General features: G+C 37.3%; 2 protein-coding genes across 3 annotated transcripts; both read left to right on the top strand.

Moving 5' to 3' along the window:
* Nucleotides 1–5999: 5999 nt before the first annotated feature.
* On the top strand, nt 6000–9671 carry LOC107782284 (scarecrow-like protein 14). 2 transcript variants are annotated; one of them, XM_016603153.2, is made up of 2 exons: nt 6000–6223; nt 6823–9671. In XM_016603153.2, the coding sequence occupies exon 2, from the start codon at nt 6828–6830 to the stop codon at nt 9084–9086; it is 2259 nt and encodes a 752-aa protein (XP_016458639.2). In that variant the 5' UTR covers nt 6000–6223; nt 6823–6827; the 3' UTR covers nt 9087–9671. The 2 variants fall into 2 exon arrangements, with proteins under 2 accessions (XP_016458639.2, XP_016458640.2); XM_016603154.2 differs by having other exon boundaries at nt 6004–6141.
* Nucleotides 9672–12218: 2547 nt separating this feature from the next.
* LOC107782286 (scarecrow-like protein 14) lies at nt 12219–15709 on the top strand. The gene is made up of 3 exons (XM_016603155.2): nt 12219–12295; nt 12686–12760; nt 12865–15709. Exon 3 carries the CDS (start codon nt 13770–13772, stop codon nt 15114–15116), a length of 1347 nt encoding a protein of 448 aa, XP_016458641.2. The 5' UTR covers nt 12219–12295; nt 12686–12760; nt 12865–13769; the 3' UTR covers nt 15117–15709.
* Nucleotides 15710–16824: the final 1115 nt, after the last annotated feature.

The following is a 16824-nucleotide window of genomic DNA, read 5'->3' as shown; positions in this document are numbered from 1 at the left end:
ATATAATATATATAAGCTATATATTATATACTCTTTAGAATATGTCACGACCCCAAACCGGCCCGTCGTGATGGCACCTCTCGTGAAGACAAGGCCAGCCGACACAACACCCATATTAACCCCTTAATCATTAAGAGTCATTTTTAAGCCTTTAATTAAACAATATCTCATAACATAAGTCTGAATGAACAGTGTGGAAATAACATACAAGCCCGATATCAGGGTGTCACTAGCCATGAACATCTACCAAGGTCTGAATACTACAAAAACAGTCAAAATGTACTAAGTACAGAAATGAAATGAGAGGAAGGAAGCAGTGTTGCGAACGTCGTACAACCACCTTGCTAACCCTGATGACTCCGCGTCTGAGCATCCAACACCCGCTACCGGGTTCCGAAATACCTGAATCTGCACACGAGGTGCAAGGAGTAATGTGAGTACGCCAACCCAGTAAGTAATAAGAGTAAATAAAGACTGAGCAGTAAGAAACAATGAATCCACATTTATGTTAAACTCAATAAGTACAACAAGCTTTCAAATCAGAGTACGAGTCAATCGTCTCGTTTAAAATCCAACTTTTGGTAAAAAAATCATTTAAAAATACCTTCCAACGGTTTTAGTAGGGGTTCAATACCATTTTTTTAATAAAGGAGATGAAAACCATAATCGACCCCTCAGGCAAAACAGGAGTCATAAATACCTCATAACAAGAAAATCTCAGTAGAAATATCAAAAGCCAAATCAGTGGTTAAGTTCTGAACATCTCATAAGCCCCAGCTTAAATGAAAGTTGTTTAGAAACATTTATTCAATGTTTTCGACAGAGGCTCGGTATAAAGATGAGTGAAAGCAATCAATAAATCAACATATTCGATAGAAACTCACTTAAAGAGGAGTAAAAATCAATAAGTTCATAAACAGGTCTCTCCGACAAAGCATCACTCAGGTGCATGTATATATATCTATTGCCCCTCGGGCTAGCCTCTCAGTCACTCGTGACTCAACTCTTACCAATCAATACTTACACTCAGCACTTACGCTCAATAGGTACCATATAGTAACCGCTGCGGCGCGCAGCCCGATCCATATATCGCTGCGGCGTGCAGCCCGATCCATATATATATTGCTACGACGTGCAACCCGATCCATAGAAATATAATCCTCACAACCAGGCCCTCGGCCTCTCTCAGTCATTAACCTCACAATTAGACTCTCAGTCTATCTCAGTCATCAACCTCACAGTCAGACCCTCGGTCTATCTCAATCATCAACTCACGATCACTTGGACCATCAGTAAAACAGGTAACCCAGCCCAAACAGTTTTCATATTTTTAAGAAATAAAGTGATAAAACCAGATTTAAACAATAAACATGTAAAACATGACTGAGGACATGCTTTCAAAACAAATAGAGTGAGGAAAAATAGTGAAAGTGCCCTAAGGGTCTCAGCAGGTCGGCACAAGGCCCCAAACATGGCATACAACCCAAAATATAATATAAATCTCTAAAACATGAAATATCATAAGATTTCAAATCAAATACGTGACTTAACAGTCGTACATGACAGACCAAGTCATAGTCCCCAATGGTGCACAACTCCACGCTCGTCATCTAGCGTGTGCGTCATCTCAAAGTAACACAATGATGTGTAATTCGGGGTTTCAAACCCTCAGGACAGTATTTACAATCATTACTTACCTCGATCCGGTCCAAACTCTAGTCTGCGATGCCTTTGCTCCTCAAATCGGCCTCCACACGCATCGAATCTATCCAAAATCAGAATGAATATGTCACAATATGCTAAGGAAACAAAGCCCAAGCGAAAACAACCAACAAAGGGCACGATTCCCGAATTTACCAAAATTCGAGCCCCGGGCCCACGTCTCGAAATCGGGTAAAATTTATATTTTCAGAATCCTCATATCCTCACGAGTTAACCATACCAAAATTATCCAATTCCGGTACTATTTGATCCTTCAAATCATCATTTTATATTTTTGGAAGATTCCACAACTTTTCTTCCCAAATTCCATCCCAACTCACGAATTAAATGATGAATTCAATGATAGATTCATGTGTTCTAGCCAAATCTAAGTTAGAATCACTTACCTCGATGAATTTCTTGAAAAACCTTCGAAAGATCGCCAATATCCGAGCTCTCTAGGTCAAAATATTAAATAAAATCCAAAACCTTGTATTTATAGAGTACCCCACAGATTTTCACCTCTGCAGACCGCACAAAAACGACCGCGGTCCGCACAAAAACGACTGCGGCCGCACATGTTTTCATCTACAGTGACATGCTTTAGTATTTTGGCCATAACTTTCGCTAAAAATGTCCAAATTATGATATCTTTACTTTTCTGGAAACTAGACACGAAGGGCTACAACTTTCATTTTTAAATTATCTCAAAATTTCTTATAGATCAAAAGATATGAGCTTCCGAAGTAGGACAAGTGAAATGTTCCCCACCGCAGCCGCACTGCATTTTGTGCGGTCCGCACAACACCTACCGCGGCCGCACTTCATTTTGTGCGGACCGCGCTGGTGGGTTCCGAGGCTTGCAACTTTTCTGGACCTACTACAACTATGATTTTCAGCCTAAAACATCCCGGAACCTACCTGGAACTCCCCGGAACTTCAGACCAATTGTACCAACACATCCCATGACATTGTTCAAACTTGTTCAAAACTTCGGAACTCTCACAACAACATCAAATCACCAATTTAACACAGGATTCAAGCCTAAGAACTCCAAGAACTCTTAAATTTTACTTTCGATCAAAAAGTCTATCAAATCTCGTCCGAATGACCTGAAATTTTGCACACACATCCCAAATGATACAACGGAAATACTGCAACTTCCGAAATTTCATTCTGACCTCTATATCAAAATCTCACCTACCAACCGGAAAACGCCGAAATCTCAATTTCGCCAATTCAAGCCTAAACCTTCCACGGACTTCCAAAATGCATTTCGATCACGCTCCTAAGTCCCAAATCACCTAACGGAGCTAACCAAATCATAAAAATCCCGATCCGAGATCATATACAAACAAATCAAATCTTGGTCAAACCTTTCAAATTTTAAGTTTCAAATTGAGGACTGTTCTTCCAAATTTCATGCCGATTACCCTGAAAACCAAAACCAACGATTTACATAAGTCATAATACACCACACGGGGCAAGTCATACCCGAGAACTGGCGGTCAAAGTACAAAAGCTCAAAACGACCGGTCGGATCGTTACATATATATTTATATATATAATAGTGCAATATGTAGATATATTATATATAATATATATAAGCTATAGATATAGTTCAAATTAAAGTTTACATTTAATACTTAGTATCAAAGCTGTAAATTAAAGTTTACATTTAATACTTCAAATTAATCTAACAAACTAGAACATTAAGCATAATACGTCTAATAATTTTAAAATAACACAAATTATCTCAAATCAACTTAAAATCTTAAATACGAATGTCTGGAGAACGTGCAAGACAACTCTTTATATGCCTGCTTAAAGAGCATGTGCCCTCCTTTCGACGACGAGTGTAGACTCGACCACAGTTCTTGCACTTTATTATGTAAACTTCTTCATTTTCTTCTACCACATTAAAGTGTTCCAAAACAAATGGGTACAATCTAGAATCACCGGGCATGATTTAACTTGAATTAATTATTGGAGTTTGAGAAATGAGAGATGAGTGAAGACTTGAATACTTCAATTTGAGTTTGAGAAATGAGAGAGATTAATGAATTTGTGAGTAAAAATGAAAGAATGGGGGGGGGGGTATTTATAGTTGAGAATTTGGAAAAAGTGTAATTATAAAAAGTTTGGAGTTAAAACAAAGTTTGGGGGCCAAATGGCTATTTTTGAAAGTGCCAAACGGCTAAAAATACAGTCCGACGGCTACATTTTAAATATCTGACTGTTGTCCCTTTTTAATTTTTTTATTAAAAAATAGCCGTTTGGCCCAGTTGAACCGGCCCAGGCCCGCCTGCTGGTCCCGGGCTTTTTGGTAATGACCGGCCCGCTATGGGCTTTTACACCACTAGAGACCGGCCTGTTTGGCACGCGGTCCCGGGGGGCTTTTGCATCTATACCCGCTTTTTGTGTTACATTTTAATTTGTGCCCCCTTTGCAAAAAAATTGCAAGCGTACCCGCTTTTTCGCATAACTTCAGCACACGGGGCTGAAGTAGCAAAGACAATTATGCAAAACTTCAGCATTCTAGTAGCCGGGCCTGAAGTTCAACTCTAGAGCTGAAGTTTTTATTTTGTAACTGGCGAAAGCTGAAATTTTTTGTTGTAAATTGGAAAACTTTAGCTCTTTTTGTGTTGTAACTGGGAAACTTCACTGGGTATATTTGCTGATATAATCATCTTTGCAGTCCATTTTCCCTAGAGTTCAAAGTTACCATTGTAATAACCTTTCAGCCAGAGCAATCGAAGTTACATCCAAAATCCAATTTCAAAACTCTTAGATCATGGGTGAGCATCTTTGTATCTCTGTCAATAGCTGCACATATGTACTGCGTCTAAAGTCGTCATCTCATCTGTAGCACGCAGCAGAAAGTTAGCACCTTGCAATGTTATTAATAATATATAAATATAGCCTTCTTAAATATGTTCCAGGGATGCTGAAGTTTTTGCGTATGTAAATGGGTGAAAACTCGCTTCCTCAGTATATTTGCTTTAGCTTCATTAATCAAAAGAACAATGTTAAAGTCATCGTTGTAGAAGAAGAAAAAAGAAAATGAAGGAGGAGAAGGAGGAGGAGAAAGGGAGTTGAAGTTGTTTAAAAAGTGGGTATAAGTTAAAAGTTTTTAAAAAAGTGGGTATAGGTTAAATGGGGGCGACCAAATAGGGCGCCCCGTGCACTTTTTACGGTCCCGGGCTGGGCCCGACCCACAATACACCCTTACTCACACCTAAACAAAAATTTATAAATACTACTCCCTCCGTCTTATATTAACAGTCGTGGTTATTAAAAATAGTTGTCTCAAATTATTTGTCATTTTGGAAGCTCAAGACAAAATTGATTATTTTTTTCTTTTTTACCCTTAGTAATAATTGTTCTTGAAGATGGAAATAACACATAAATAGAATAAATATTTAATGAACATAAATTATATTTTAAGACATAAATAAGGGTAGAATAATCCAATCTCTTGTCTCATTAATATTTTTTAATAAGCGTACAAACACTACACATAATATGAGACGGAGGGAGTAACATTTAGCATTTATGTGCACTAAAAGTCTGTATTGGTCACATTTATGTCCAAACGGGTCAAATTAACCAAAATGGACTGCCTTTTTGTAACGACTGCTTCGTCCATGCTAGATAGAGACCTTGACACCTTTTTCCTTTTTATTTTCATTTCAGAGAGACTTGAAAAGTAGACTTTGCACTGCCAGTCACTTTGTGCTTAATAATTTTATTGTTTTATCATTATATGTATTTGACATTATTATTTAATTTATTTACTTTATAAACAAATTTATAATATAACATTAACAATAAAATATACTCGGTTATTCCCACACTATGGGGTCTAAAAAGGCTAATGTATACGCAAACCTTACTCTTATCTTGTGGAGATAGAGAGACTGTTTCCAAAAGAACCTCGGCTCAAGAAAAGCAAATCTTAATAAGTTTAAAAAGGGCAATTCGATGCATTAAGCTCCCGCTATATATGGGGTTGAAAAAAGGTCGGAGCACAAGGGTCTATTGTACGTAATATTATCCTCTATTTCTATAAGAGCCGTTTTAATAAAGAAAAATAATAGTAAAAAATCATCTGAAAATAACTAAGACAAAAATAATAACAATAAGTTCATAATATAAATTAAAAAAACTACCATCTTTTTTAAAATGTAAAAAAAAAAGGAATGGTTGAGAAATAATATTTAGACATCAAAAGTTTGAGAATCCGGCCAAGTTACTTTTGAAGTAATATAGGCATAAATATGTGATTTTTTGTGTTACAAATAAAAGAAATAGTGTAATTTAATTTCAGATAGTTAATTAACCATTAATTAACTCTTATTTAATACTACCATTTTTTTTTCTCTGTTTTTCCTTGTGCTCTGCTCCCTGCTTTGACTCTTATGTTCCTCAAAATTGCAGGTAAATTCCTCTATCTTCGTCAATTCTTCGCACCAACAGTTACTACATTATACAAATTGAAACAAGTGTACGTTATTACAAGGTATTTTTCTATTTATTGGTTATATTTTTCATTTGGAAGATAACGTTGTCTTTTGCTATGTTGATAGTAAGCTCAATTCTGGTGATCTAGCTAAAATTTCACTTCATCTGTCCCAATTTATGTGATGTATTTTGTTAACTTTCTATAGTTAGAAAATAATTTACCAAACTTCTCATTTTAGCCTTAATGAAATGATTCATAACCATACAAATATGTGATTTTTTTTAGACCACGTCTTTTTTTTTAAATACCGTGTCCAGTCAGTGCTTGAGAATATTGTATTTTGATGTATTATTAGCACGTTGTTGTAGAAGGAGAGCCTTGACGTAACTAGTAAAGTTACTACCATGGTCACGGGTTCGAGCCGTAGAAACACCTTCTTGCAGAAATGTAGGGTAAGGTTGCGTACAATAGACTATTGTGGTCTAACCCTTCCCGTACCTCCCGCATAACGGGAGCTTAGTGCATCCGGCTGCCCTTTTTTCCCCCTTATTAGCATGTTGTTGTGAAAATTCCTTCTTTTAAGGCTACTTTTATCCATTGAAAAGGATTTTATTTGGAGTTGACATTTTTGGGTTTCAAATTCTTGATTATTGCAGATTAGATGAAAATTGATAGAGGTTTCATGGGTTTATATGAGGCAGGATCTGCAATTAAAATAGAGGATGAAGCTCAATCATTTTTACCTGATCCAAATCTGATTAATAATCTCAGAGTTAGTGATAATTTAGTCAACAATAATCATGTTGATATTAGTCCATTTCAATCAAATACTTTAGTCCGATCAACTGCAGAAGAAGATTATGATTTTAGTGATGTGGTGCTTAAGTATATAAATCAGATGCTTATGGAAGAGGATATTGAAGAAATGTCTTGTATGTTTCAAGAGTCTGCAGCTCTTCGAGTTACAGAAAGATCGTTTTATGAAGTTATCGGGGAGGAGTACCCTCCTCCCCCGAATCTTGAGAAACTGTCCGATTTAGGTCAGAATGGATATAATAGTAGGGAACGTAGCGGCTTTTACTATAGTGGAAATGATGGTCGTGATGGCATACTATGCCCGAATTGGAATCTTGATCTCGGTGGGTATGACGTGTCACAGGTGCCACGTTTTCTTGATGGTGTTGCTTTGCGTTCAACTTCTTGGTCGCCTCACAGTTCGTCAAGCACTGTCCCGGATGTGCTGGTGGATTCTCCTGTGAGCACACTTAGGATTCCTGATATATTTTGTGACAGCGAGTCTATTATGCAGTTTAAGAAAGGGGTGGAGGAGGCAAGTAAGTTCATTCCTCGGGGTAATAGTTTGTTTGCTGATGTGAGGTATAATGTCGTGGGGGGCGAGCAAAATGAAGAGAGAAATGATGCATTAGTAAAGGTTGAGAAATATGGAGAAAGGCAATCTCCTGAAAGGTCAAGAGGGAAGAAAAACCCTCTTCAAGAAGATGTAGTAGATTTAACTGAAGAGAGAAATAACAAGCAGTCTGCGGTGTTTTCTGAATCAACTGTTCGATCTGAAATGTTCGATAGGGTGCTGCTATGCAGTGCAGGAAAAAATGAGTCTGCTCTTCGCGAGTCCTGGCAGACCATACCAAGGCGCAATGTGTTACAGAACGGCGTTTCAAAGGGATCTAATGGTAAGAAGTCACAAGGAAATAAACAAGGGAATAAACAAGATGTAGTGGAATTGAGTAAGAATTCACAAGCAAAGAAACAAGGGGGTAAAAGAGATGTAGTAGACTTGGGAACACTCTTGATACTTTGTGCACAAGCTGTTGCTGCTGATAATCGAAGGACAGCAAATGAGCTTCTGAAGCAGATCAGGCAATGTTGTTCTCCGATGGGGGACGGGATGCAGAGGTTAGCCTATTATTTTGCTGATGGTCTTGAGGCACGGATGGCGGGTTCTGGCACTCATATCTATAGAGCCCTTATTACACTGCCTGCATCAGCGGCTGATGTCTTGAAAGGTTACCAGCTACTGCTTGCTGCCTGCCCGTTCAGGAAGATCTCTATCTTTTTCTCAAATAAGGCAATTATGAATTTAGCTGAAAATGCTTCAAAAGTACATATTATAGATATTGGTATTATGTGGGGTTTCCAATGGCCTGCCATCATACAACGTCTCTCTTCTAGACCGGGTGGACCTCCCAAGCTTCGTATAACTGGGATTGATTTTCCATATCCTGGTTTTCGACCAGCAGTGAGGGTTGAGGAAACGGGGAGACGGTTAACTAATTATGCAAAGAGTTTCAATGTTCCTTTTGAGTTCAATGCTATAGCGCAGAAGTGGGAAACGATTAAACTCGAGGATCTTAAGATCAATAACGGTGAGATTCTTGTCGTGAACTGTTTGTACCGTTTTAGGCATCTGCTCGATGAGACTGTGGATGTAAATAGTCCAAGAGATGTTTTTCTGAATCTTATCAGGAAGTCGAATCCAGACGTTTTCATACTGGGGATTGTAAATGGTGCTTATAATTCCCCATTCTTTATCACACGATTCCGCGAGGCTCTTTTCCATTACTCGTCCTTGTTTGATATGCTTGAAGCTAATATTCCCCGGGAAGTGCACGAGAGAATGCTGATTGAAAAGAACATGCTTGGTCGCGAGGCAAAGAATGTCATCGCGTGTGAAGCAGCTGAGAGAATTGAGAGACCAGAATCATACAAGCAGTGGCAAGACCGAATTATAAAAGCTGGTTTTCGACAGCTACCTTTGGATGAGGAGATCATGAGAATGGCAACGGAACGATTCAAGGTGTACGACAAGAATTTCGTGATCGATGTAGATAATGAATGGCTACTGCAGGGATGGAAAGGTCGTATCGGATATGCACTTTCAACATGGAAATCAGCTTGTTAAATGAGCTGATGAGTGGTATTCACTTTTCCAATTGCTAGTTATTTATTATCTAGCCACCTTTTGTTTAATGCCCTGCAAACAAATTTGTTTCACCTTTCTAGTGTCAATTTAACAAGTACAACTGTGAAGGCTATGTTCATAAATCATAACAATGCTTTGCTTATGGGGGCACGGAAGCAGAACGTCTATTGCTGCCTTCCTTCCCTAATGTGTCTCTAGCCGAGGGTCTATCGAAAACAGCCTCTCTGCGCTCCCAAGGTAGGGGTAAGATCTGCATACACACTACCCTCCCCAGACCCCACTAGTGGGATTATACTGGGTTGTTGTTGTTCCTTCCCTAATGCAATGAGCTGCGACAATCACAACAGGAGAGAGGAATGAGCAGTATCTGTGCCTGGTACAACTCATTTTGCCATTACATAACATTAACAGTATTGAGCAAATAGGCAATAATAGTAGGCCAATGTGTGTATTGGCTTCTTTTCATTTGTATTTTATATCAACCATGTTAGTTGTATGTAGCATATATAATGATTTGTGAGGGTGTTATAGGTATCTATACTAATAAAGACGAGTTCCAACATCATTGTTGTCCATTTTAGAGATTTTTATAGGTCATGAAAGTATTAATTTCTTCTACTTCTTTTTCTTTTTCTTTTCTGCTCTGAATAAGTAATTTAATATTTCATTTGATGTTCAAATTTTAGAAACAGTCTCTCTACCCTAGGGTAGGGATAAGGTCTGCGTACACACTATCCTCCCCAGACCCCACTAAGTGGGATTATACTGGTTTGTTGTTGTTGTTGTTGATGTTCAAATTTTGAAGTTTGATTTTCAAAATATTTATAAATAAGGATAAGATATGCGTACACACCTAAGTTGCTCCTGTTGCGGAAGCCAAATGTATATAGGGTGAATAAGTCACAACTACTATACCAAAAATTATGACAGCTACCAAATAATAAATAAGACAATAAAGCAACAATAAAAGAAACACCAGAATTTACGAGGTTCAGCTAATTTTGCCTACTCCTCGAACACAACCAATATTTTATTCCACTCCAAAAATATAAGTGAAATAATACTAAAGAGAGAAAATACAAATGCCTTAAGAAGATAAGAAGGCAAATGAGAGGTGTGTTTAAATCCTAAATCCTGCTGATATGCTGACAAAGGTGGTAATTGTGATCAAGTTTCAACATTGTTTGGATTTGATCAACATTGTTAAACACTGAAGATTGAAGATGAAGACATAACCAAAATTTGTTATTGAGAGAAAAATTGAAGATGTGGAATTTTGGCAAGGTGGAGATTTGTTGAATTTGGCAAATCCCACATCGGTGGGTTAGCCATTTGGTAGAGATATTTTTCCTATAAAAGGAGGCCTAATGTTTAGGATTTAAACACACCTCTCATTTGCCTTCTTATCTTCTTAAAGCATTTGTATTTTCTCTCTTTAGTATTATTTCACTTGTATTTTTGGAGTGGAATAAAATATTAGTTGTGTCCGAGGAAGTAGGCAAAATTGGCCGAACCTCGTAAATTCTGGTGTTCCTTTTATTGTTGCTTTATTATCTTATTTATTATTTGGTGGCTGCCATAATTTTTGGTAAATAATTTTGGGTACTTTGATCACGACGGACGGAAAAATTCAAGACGAGATGCAACTTGATTCCGAAAATAAGAACCAAAACTAGGGAAGAAAATAGCATATTTTATATAGAAAATAAATCCTTTACTTATCTACAACTTGAGATTAAAAAAGAAATTCATGCTTTGCAAGTTATAAATAAGTATTCCTCAAAATTTCTCATAATTTAGACATATTTTTATATTTTTATTTTTTTGAATTATTTTTAGCCAGATCCCCACACCCGTATCCGTACTAGGATTTGTATTCCCGAATCTTAGGATTTACATCTCGAAGGAACCAACTTCTAGATCCGCACTTGTGTCGAACACCTGCATATGTGTCCGAGCAACTTAAGTATGCACTACTCTTCGAAACCTTACTTATAAAAATATATTGAGTTTGTTGTTATTGTTATTATTGTACTCATAGCTAAACAAAAAATTTCAAATACTAACATTCAGCATTTATGGGGAGAAATTCAAAAATAGCTAGATTTACAAGTGGTTATTCGAAAATAGCCACAGTTTCAAAAGTAATCGAAATTTAGCCACTTTTTCAGTAAAGATAAATCTAAACGAAAATACTGTTCAAAATCCGGAAAAATACTCCAGTATAATATATTGGAATTCCAGCATAAATATACTGGAACTCCAGTATATTATATTGGAGTTCCAGTATAATATACCGATCCAATATACGATGGCTATTTTTGAATGACCAGTCCGAAAACTAACTCGCTCATGCCATTTTAATGCATTTATGTGCACTGAAAGTCTGTACTGGTCACATTTATGTCCAAACGGGTCAAACTAACCAAAATGGACTGGTTTTTTTTGTAACGACTGCCTCGTCCATACTAGATACAGACCTCGACACCTTTTTCCTTTTATTTTCATTTCATGGAGACCTTAACAGTAGACTTTGCAGTGCCAGTCACTTTGTGCTTGATAATTTTATTATATATATATATATATATTGAATATTATTTTAAATTTATTTACTTCATAAATAAGTTCATAATATAACAACAATAAAAAGAATATACTCGGTCGAGCAGTAGAAACAGTTGTGTACAATAGATCCTTGTGGTCCGATCCATCTCCGGATCCCGTGGGAGCTCAGTGCATTGGGCTACCCTTTTTAATAAGAATATAATATGTATATTCCCACATTATGAGGTCTGGAGAGACTAATGTGTACGTGGACCTTATGCTTAACTTGTGGAGGTAGAGAGACGATTTTCGATAGACCCTCGACTCAAAAAAAGCAAATCTCAGTAGGTTTAAAAAAAAATAGTAGTAAAGAAGCCATGTTGAAAATAATAAAAATAAAAACAACAACAATAAATTTATAATATAAATTACAAAACTATTACTATCTTTTTTTAAAAGTAAAGAAAGACAAAGGTTGAGAAATAAATATTTCCAGCCATTTTGAAATAATATAGGCATTTTCTATGTTACAAATAAAAAAAATAGTACTATAATTCAGACAGTTAAGTTATGAACTCTCATTTAATACCCATTTTCTCTTTCTCTGGTTTTCCCTCTGCTCTGCTCCCTGCTTTGACTCTTAGGTAAATTCCTCTTTTCTGCTTTTTTCTTGAGAAATTCATCCACCAAATTTTCAGCTTTCTGCTTCTGTTTTATTCCTTTACGCTCTTCATGTAAAAAAAAAAAAAAAAACAAGTGTAGGTATTTTCTTTTGCTGTATTGGTAGTCAGCTCAATTCTGGTGATCTAGCTAAAAATTTACTCCATCTTTCCCAATTTATGTGATATGATTTGGTAAATTTCTATATTTAGAAACAATTTAGCTTTAAACTTCGTATTTAGAACAATTTCGTTAATAAAATAATTCATAGCCACACAAATATCTGTTTTTTTAGACAACATGTTTCAAAGTATGTCTTTCTTTCTTAAACTGTGTGTCCACTAAATAATGTTGTGAATATTCCTTCTTTTAAGGTTACTTTTATCGTGATATGACAATGTTGGCCTGAGCCGAGGATTTACCGGAAACAAGCTCTCTATCTTAACGAGGTTTGTTGTTGTTATTGTTAAGGACTTAAGGTTACTTTTATCATTCAAAGAAGGATTTTATTTGTTGTTGACTTTTTTGGGGTTTTGACTCTTATTTCTTGCAGACTAGATTAAAATTGATAGAGGTTTCATGGGATTATATGAGGCAGGATCTGCAATTATATTAGAGGATGAAGCTCATTCATTTTTCCCTATTAATAATCTCAGAGTTAGTGATAATTTAGTCAACAATAATCATGTTGATATTAGTCCATCTCAATCAAATACTTTAGTCCCATCAACTGCAGATGAGGATTATGATTTTAGTGATGTGGTGCTTAAGTGTATAAATCAGATGCTTATGGAAGAGGATATTGAAGAAACGTCTTGTATGTTTCAACAGTCTGCAGCTCTCCGAGCTGCTGAAAGATCGTTTTATGAAGTTATCGGAGAGGAGTATCCTCCTCCCCCGAGTCTTGAGAAACCGTCCAATTTAGATCAGAATGGATATAATAGTATGGACCATAGTGGTTTTCACAATAGTGGAAATGATGGATGTGATGGCGTACTATGCCCTAATTGGAATCTTGATCTCGGTGGGAATGACGTGACACACGTGCCACATTTTCTGGATGGTGTTGCTTTGCGTTCAACTTCTTGGTCGCCTCACAGTTCGTCAAACACTGTCCCGGATGTGCTGGTGGATTCTCCTGTGAGCACACTTAGGATTCCTGATATATTTTGTGACAGCGAGTCTATTATGCAGTTTAAGAAAGGGGTGGAGGAGGCAAGTAAATTCATTCCTACGGGCAATAGTTTGTTTGCTGATGTGAGGTATAATGTCGTGGGGAACGAGCAGAATGAAGAGAAAAAAGATGCAGTAGTAAAAGTTGAGAAATATGGAGAAAAGCAATCTCCTGAAAGGTCAAGAGGGAAGAAAAACACTCTTCAAGAAGATGTAGTAGATTTAACGGAGGAGAGAAATAGCAAGCACTCAGCAGTGTTTTCTGAATCGACTGTTTGATCAGAAATGTTCGATAGGGTGCTGCTATGCAGTGCAGGAAAAATTGAATCTGCTCTTCGCAAGACCTGGCAGACTATATCTAGGCGAAATGCGTTGGAGAACGGCGTTTCAAAGGGATCTAATGGTAAGAAGTCACAAGGAAAGAAACAAGGGAGTAAACGAGATGTAGTGGAATTGAATAAGAATTCACAAGCAAAGAAACAAGGGGGTAAAAGAGATGTAGTAGACTTGAGAACACTCTTGACACTTTGTGCACAAGCTGTTGCTGTGGAAAATCAAAGGACAGCAAATGAGCTTCTAAAGCAGATCAGACAAAGTTCTTCTCCAATGGGGGACGGGATGCAGAGGTTAGCCTATTATTTTGCTGATGGTCTTGAGGCACGGATGGCGGGTTCTGGCACTCATATCTATAGAGCCCTTATTACACGGCCTGTATCAGCCGCTGATGTCTTGAAAGGTTACCAGCTACTGCTCGCTGCCTGCCCGTTCAGGAAGATCTCTAGCTTTTTCTCAAATAAGGCGATTATGAATTTAGCTGAAAATGCTTCAAAAGTACATATTATAGATATTGGTATTATGTGGGGTTTTCAATGGCCTGCCCTCATACAACGTCTCTCTTCTAGACCGGGTGGACCTCCCAAGCTTCGTATAACTGGGATTGATTTTCCACATCCTGGTTTTCGACCAGCAGTGAGGGTTGAGGAAACGGGGAGACGGTTAGCTAATTATGCAAAGAGTTTCAATGTTCCTTTTGAGTTCAATGCTATAGCGCAGAAGTGGGAAACGATTAAACTCGAGGATCTTAAGATCAATAACGGTGAGGTTTTTGTCGTGAACTGTTTGTACCGTTTTAGGAATCTGCTCGATGAGACTGTGGATGTAAATAGTCCAAGAAATGTTGTTCTGAATCTTATCGGGAAATTGAATCCAGATGTTTTCATACTGGGGATAGTAAATGGTGCTTATAATGCCCCATTTTTCATCACACGATTCCGCGAGGCTCTTTTCCATTACTCATCCTTGTTTGATATGCTTGAAGCTAATATTCCCCGGGAAGTGCACGAGAGGATGCTGATTGAAAAGAATATACTTGGTCGGGAGGCAATGAATGTCATCGCGTGTGAAGCAGCTGAGAGAATTGAACGGCCAGAAACATACAAGCAGTGGCAAGTCCGAATTATGAAAGCTGGTTTTCGACAGCTACCTTTGGATGAGGAGATCATGAGGATGGCAACGGAACGATTCAAGGTGTACGACAAGAATTTCGTGATCGATGTAGATAGTGAATGGCTACTGCAAGGATGGAAGGGTCGTATCGGATATGCACTTTCAACATGGAAAGCAGCTTGTTAAATGAGCTGATGAATGGTATTCACTTTTCCAAGTGCTAGTTATTTATTATCTGGCCACCTTTTGTCTAATGCCCGGCAACAAATTTTATCACCTTTCTAGTGTTAACAAGTACAACTGTGAAAAGCTATGTTCATAACACTGTTTTGCTTATGGGGGAGCGGAAACAGAACGTTTATTGCTGCGTTCCTTCCTTAATGTGTCTCTACTCTCTAGCCGAGTGTATATTGGAAACAGCTTTTCTGCCCTCCCAGGGTAGGGGTAAGGAGGTCTGCATATGCACTACCCTCCCTAATGCAATTAGCTGCGACAATCACAACACTAGAGAGGAATGGTGACACAATGTTGGAGCAGCATCTGTGTCCGGTACTACTCATTTTGCCAGGACATAATATTAACAGTATTGAGCAAATAGGCAATAATGAAGGTAGCAGTGTGTGTATTGGCTTCTTTTCATTTGTATTTTACATCAATCATGTTAGTTATATGTAGCATATACAATGATTTGTGAGGTTGTTATAGGTATCTTCTCTACTAATAAAGGCGAGTTCCAACATGATTTTTATGTAAGAGAAATAGATCCAATTTTTCGGTCACATAGCATCAACTTTACCAGTTACGTCAAGGCTCCTCTTCTATCCAATTTTCTCCGCAGCCTTTCTTCTACAAGATAGCGCAACCTATATAAAAGAATTGCTGACTAATATGCTTCTATAACTTAAACACTATAAGGGGTCGTTTGGTACCATGGATAAGCAAAAATAATCTAGGGATAAAAATTTAGTACCGTCTTATCCCTTGTTTGATTACTAATTTTGGGATAACTTATGCCATGATTAAAAATAATACCAGAATAACTTATACCTGCCAGAGGGTGGAGTAATCACAGGATACGTTGTCCTAAAATAAAGCAGTAAAATTGAGTCAATAAAAAATAATCACATCATAACTTATCTTCGGACCAAACGACCCCTAAAAGTCATTTTTGACCAATATTAGCATTGTTCTTTATCTATCTTTAGTGTTGTTCTACTTGGCCAATATTGACATTATGCTCGAAGTTTTCTCCTTTTCACACTGAAGACAATAATAAAGCTAACATTTTTGTTATGAAGAAGAATCAAATGACTATATTATTTCATCACATTGCAAAATCCCATATACAAAAGAACAAAGAATCAATACAATAACATTTCATCATTCAAGCAAATCCAAAGTCTCAAGCTTCTTAATGCCTTAATACAGCAAACAACGACACGAGCAAAGAAGTTCCAATCAAAGCACCAGAAACCGGCAATGAGAAACCCGCCCCAGCATCAGGCGACGGAGCTGGTGCAAGACTAGGCTCCTGAGCCGAAACAGTAACAACAACGAAAAAGACGAAAATCACGAACGCCTTAATGATGCTAACAGAAGCCATTTTGATGAAGAAATGAAGAGATTTTATTTATAGTGATTTTGAAAATTGAATGGAGAAGGAGAGATTTATTCACAATTCACAAAATGATGGTGAAAATGAAGAGTGGAAAATGGAGTATATTTATAGTAGTAAGGCAACAAAATGGACAGCTAGTAAAGAGATGGATTTGTTGAAAAAACAGCTCAGATATTGGAGATGACAGGCTATAAGATTAGTGTGGTGAACTGGCCATGTTATTAGCCAGTAAAGAGACGTTGTGAAAGATTCCCACTCGTTGATTATATAATTAAG

This window comes from Nicotiana tabacum, chromosome 11 (genome assembly GCF_000715075.1).
Source record: "Nicotiana tabacum cultivar K326 chromosome 11, ASM71507v2, whole genome shotgun sequence".
NCBI classification, from domain to species: Eukaryota; Viridiplantae; Streptophyta; class Magnoliopsida; order Solanales; family Solanaceae; genus Nicotiana; species Nicotiana tabacum.
The sequence above is the reverse complement of the archived record's forward strand: the minus strand, read 5'-3'. Positions and strand labels throughout refer to the sequence as shown.

Excerpts from the sequence above, each read along its gene's own strand:
- LOC107782286 (XM_016603155.2), top strand. The coding sequence starts at position 13,770 with ATGTTCGATAGGGTGCTGCTATGCAGTGCAGGAAAAATTGAATCTGCT.
- LOC107782284 (XM_016603153.2), top strand. The coding sequence starts at position 6,828 with ATGAAAATTGATAGAGGTTTCATGGGTTTATATGAGGCAGGATCTGCA.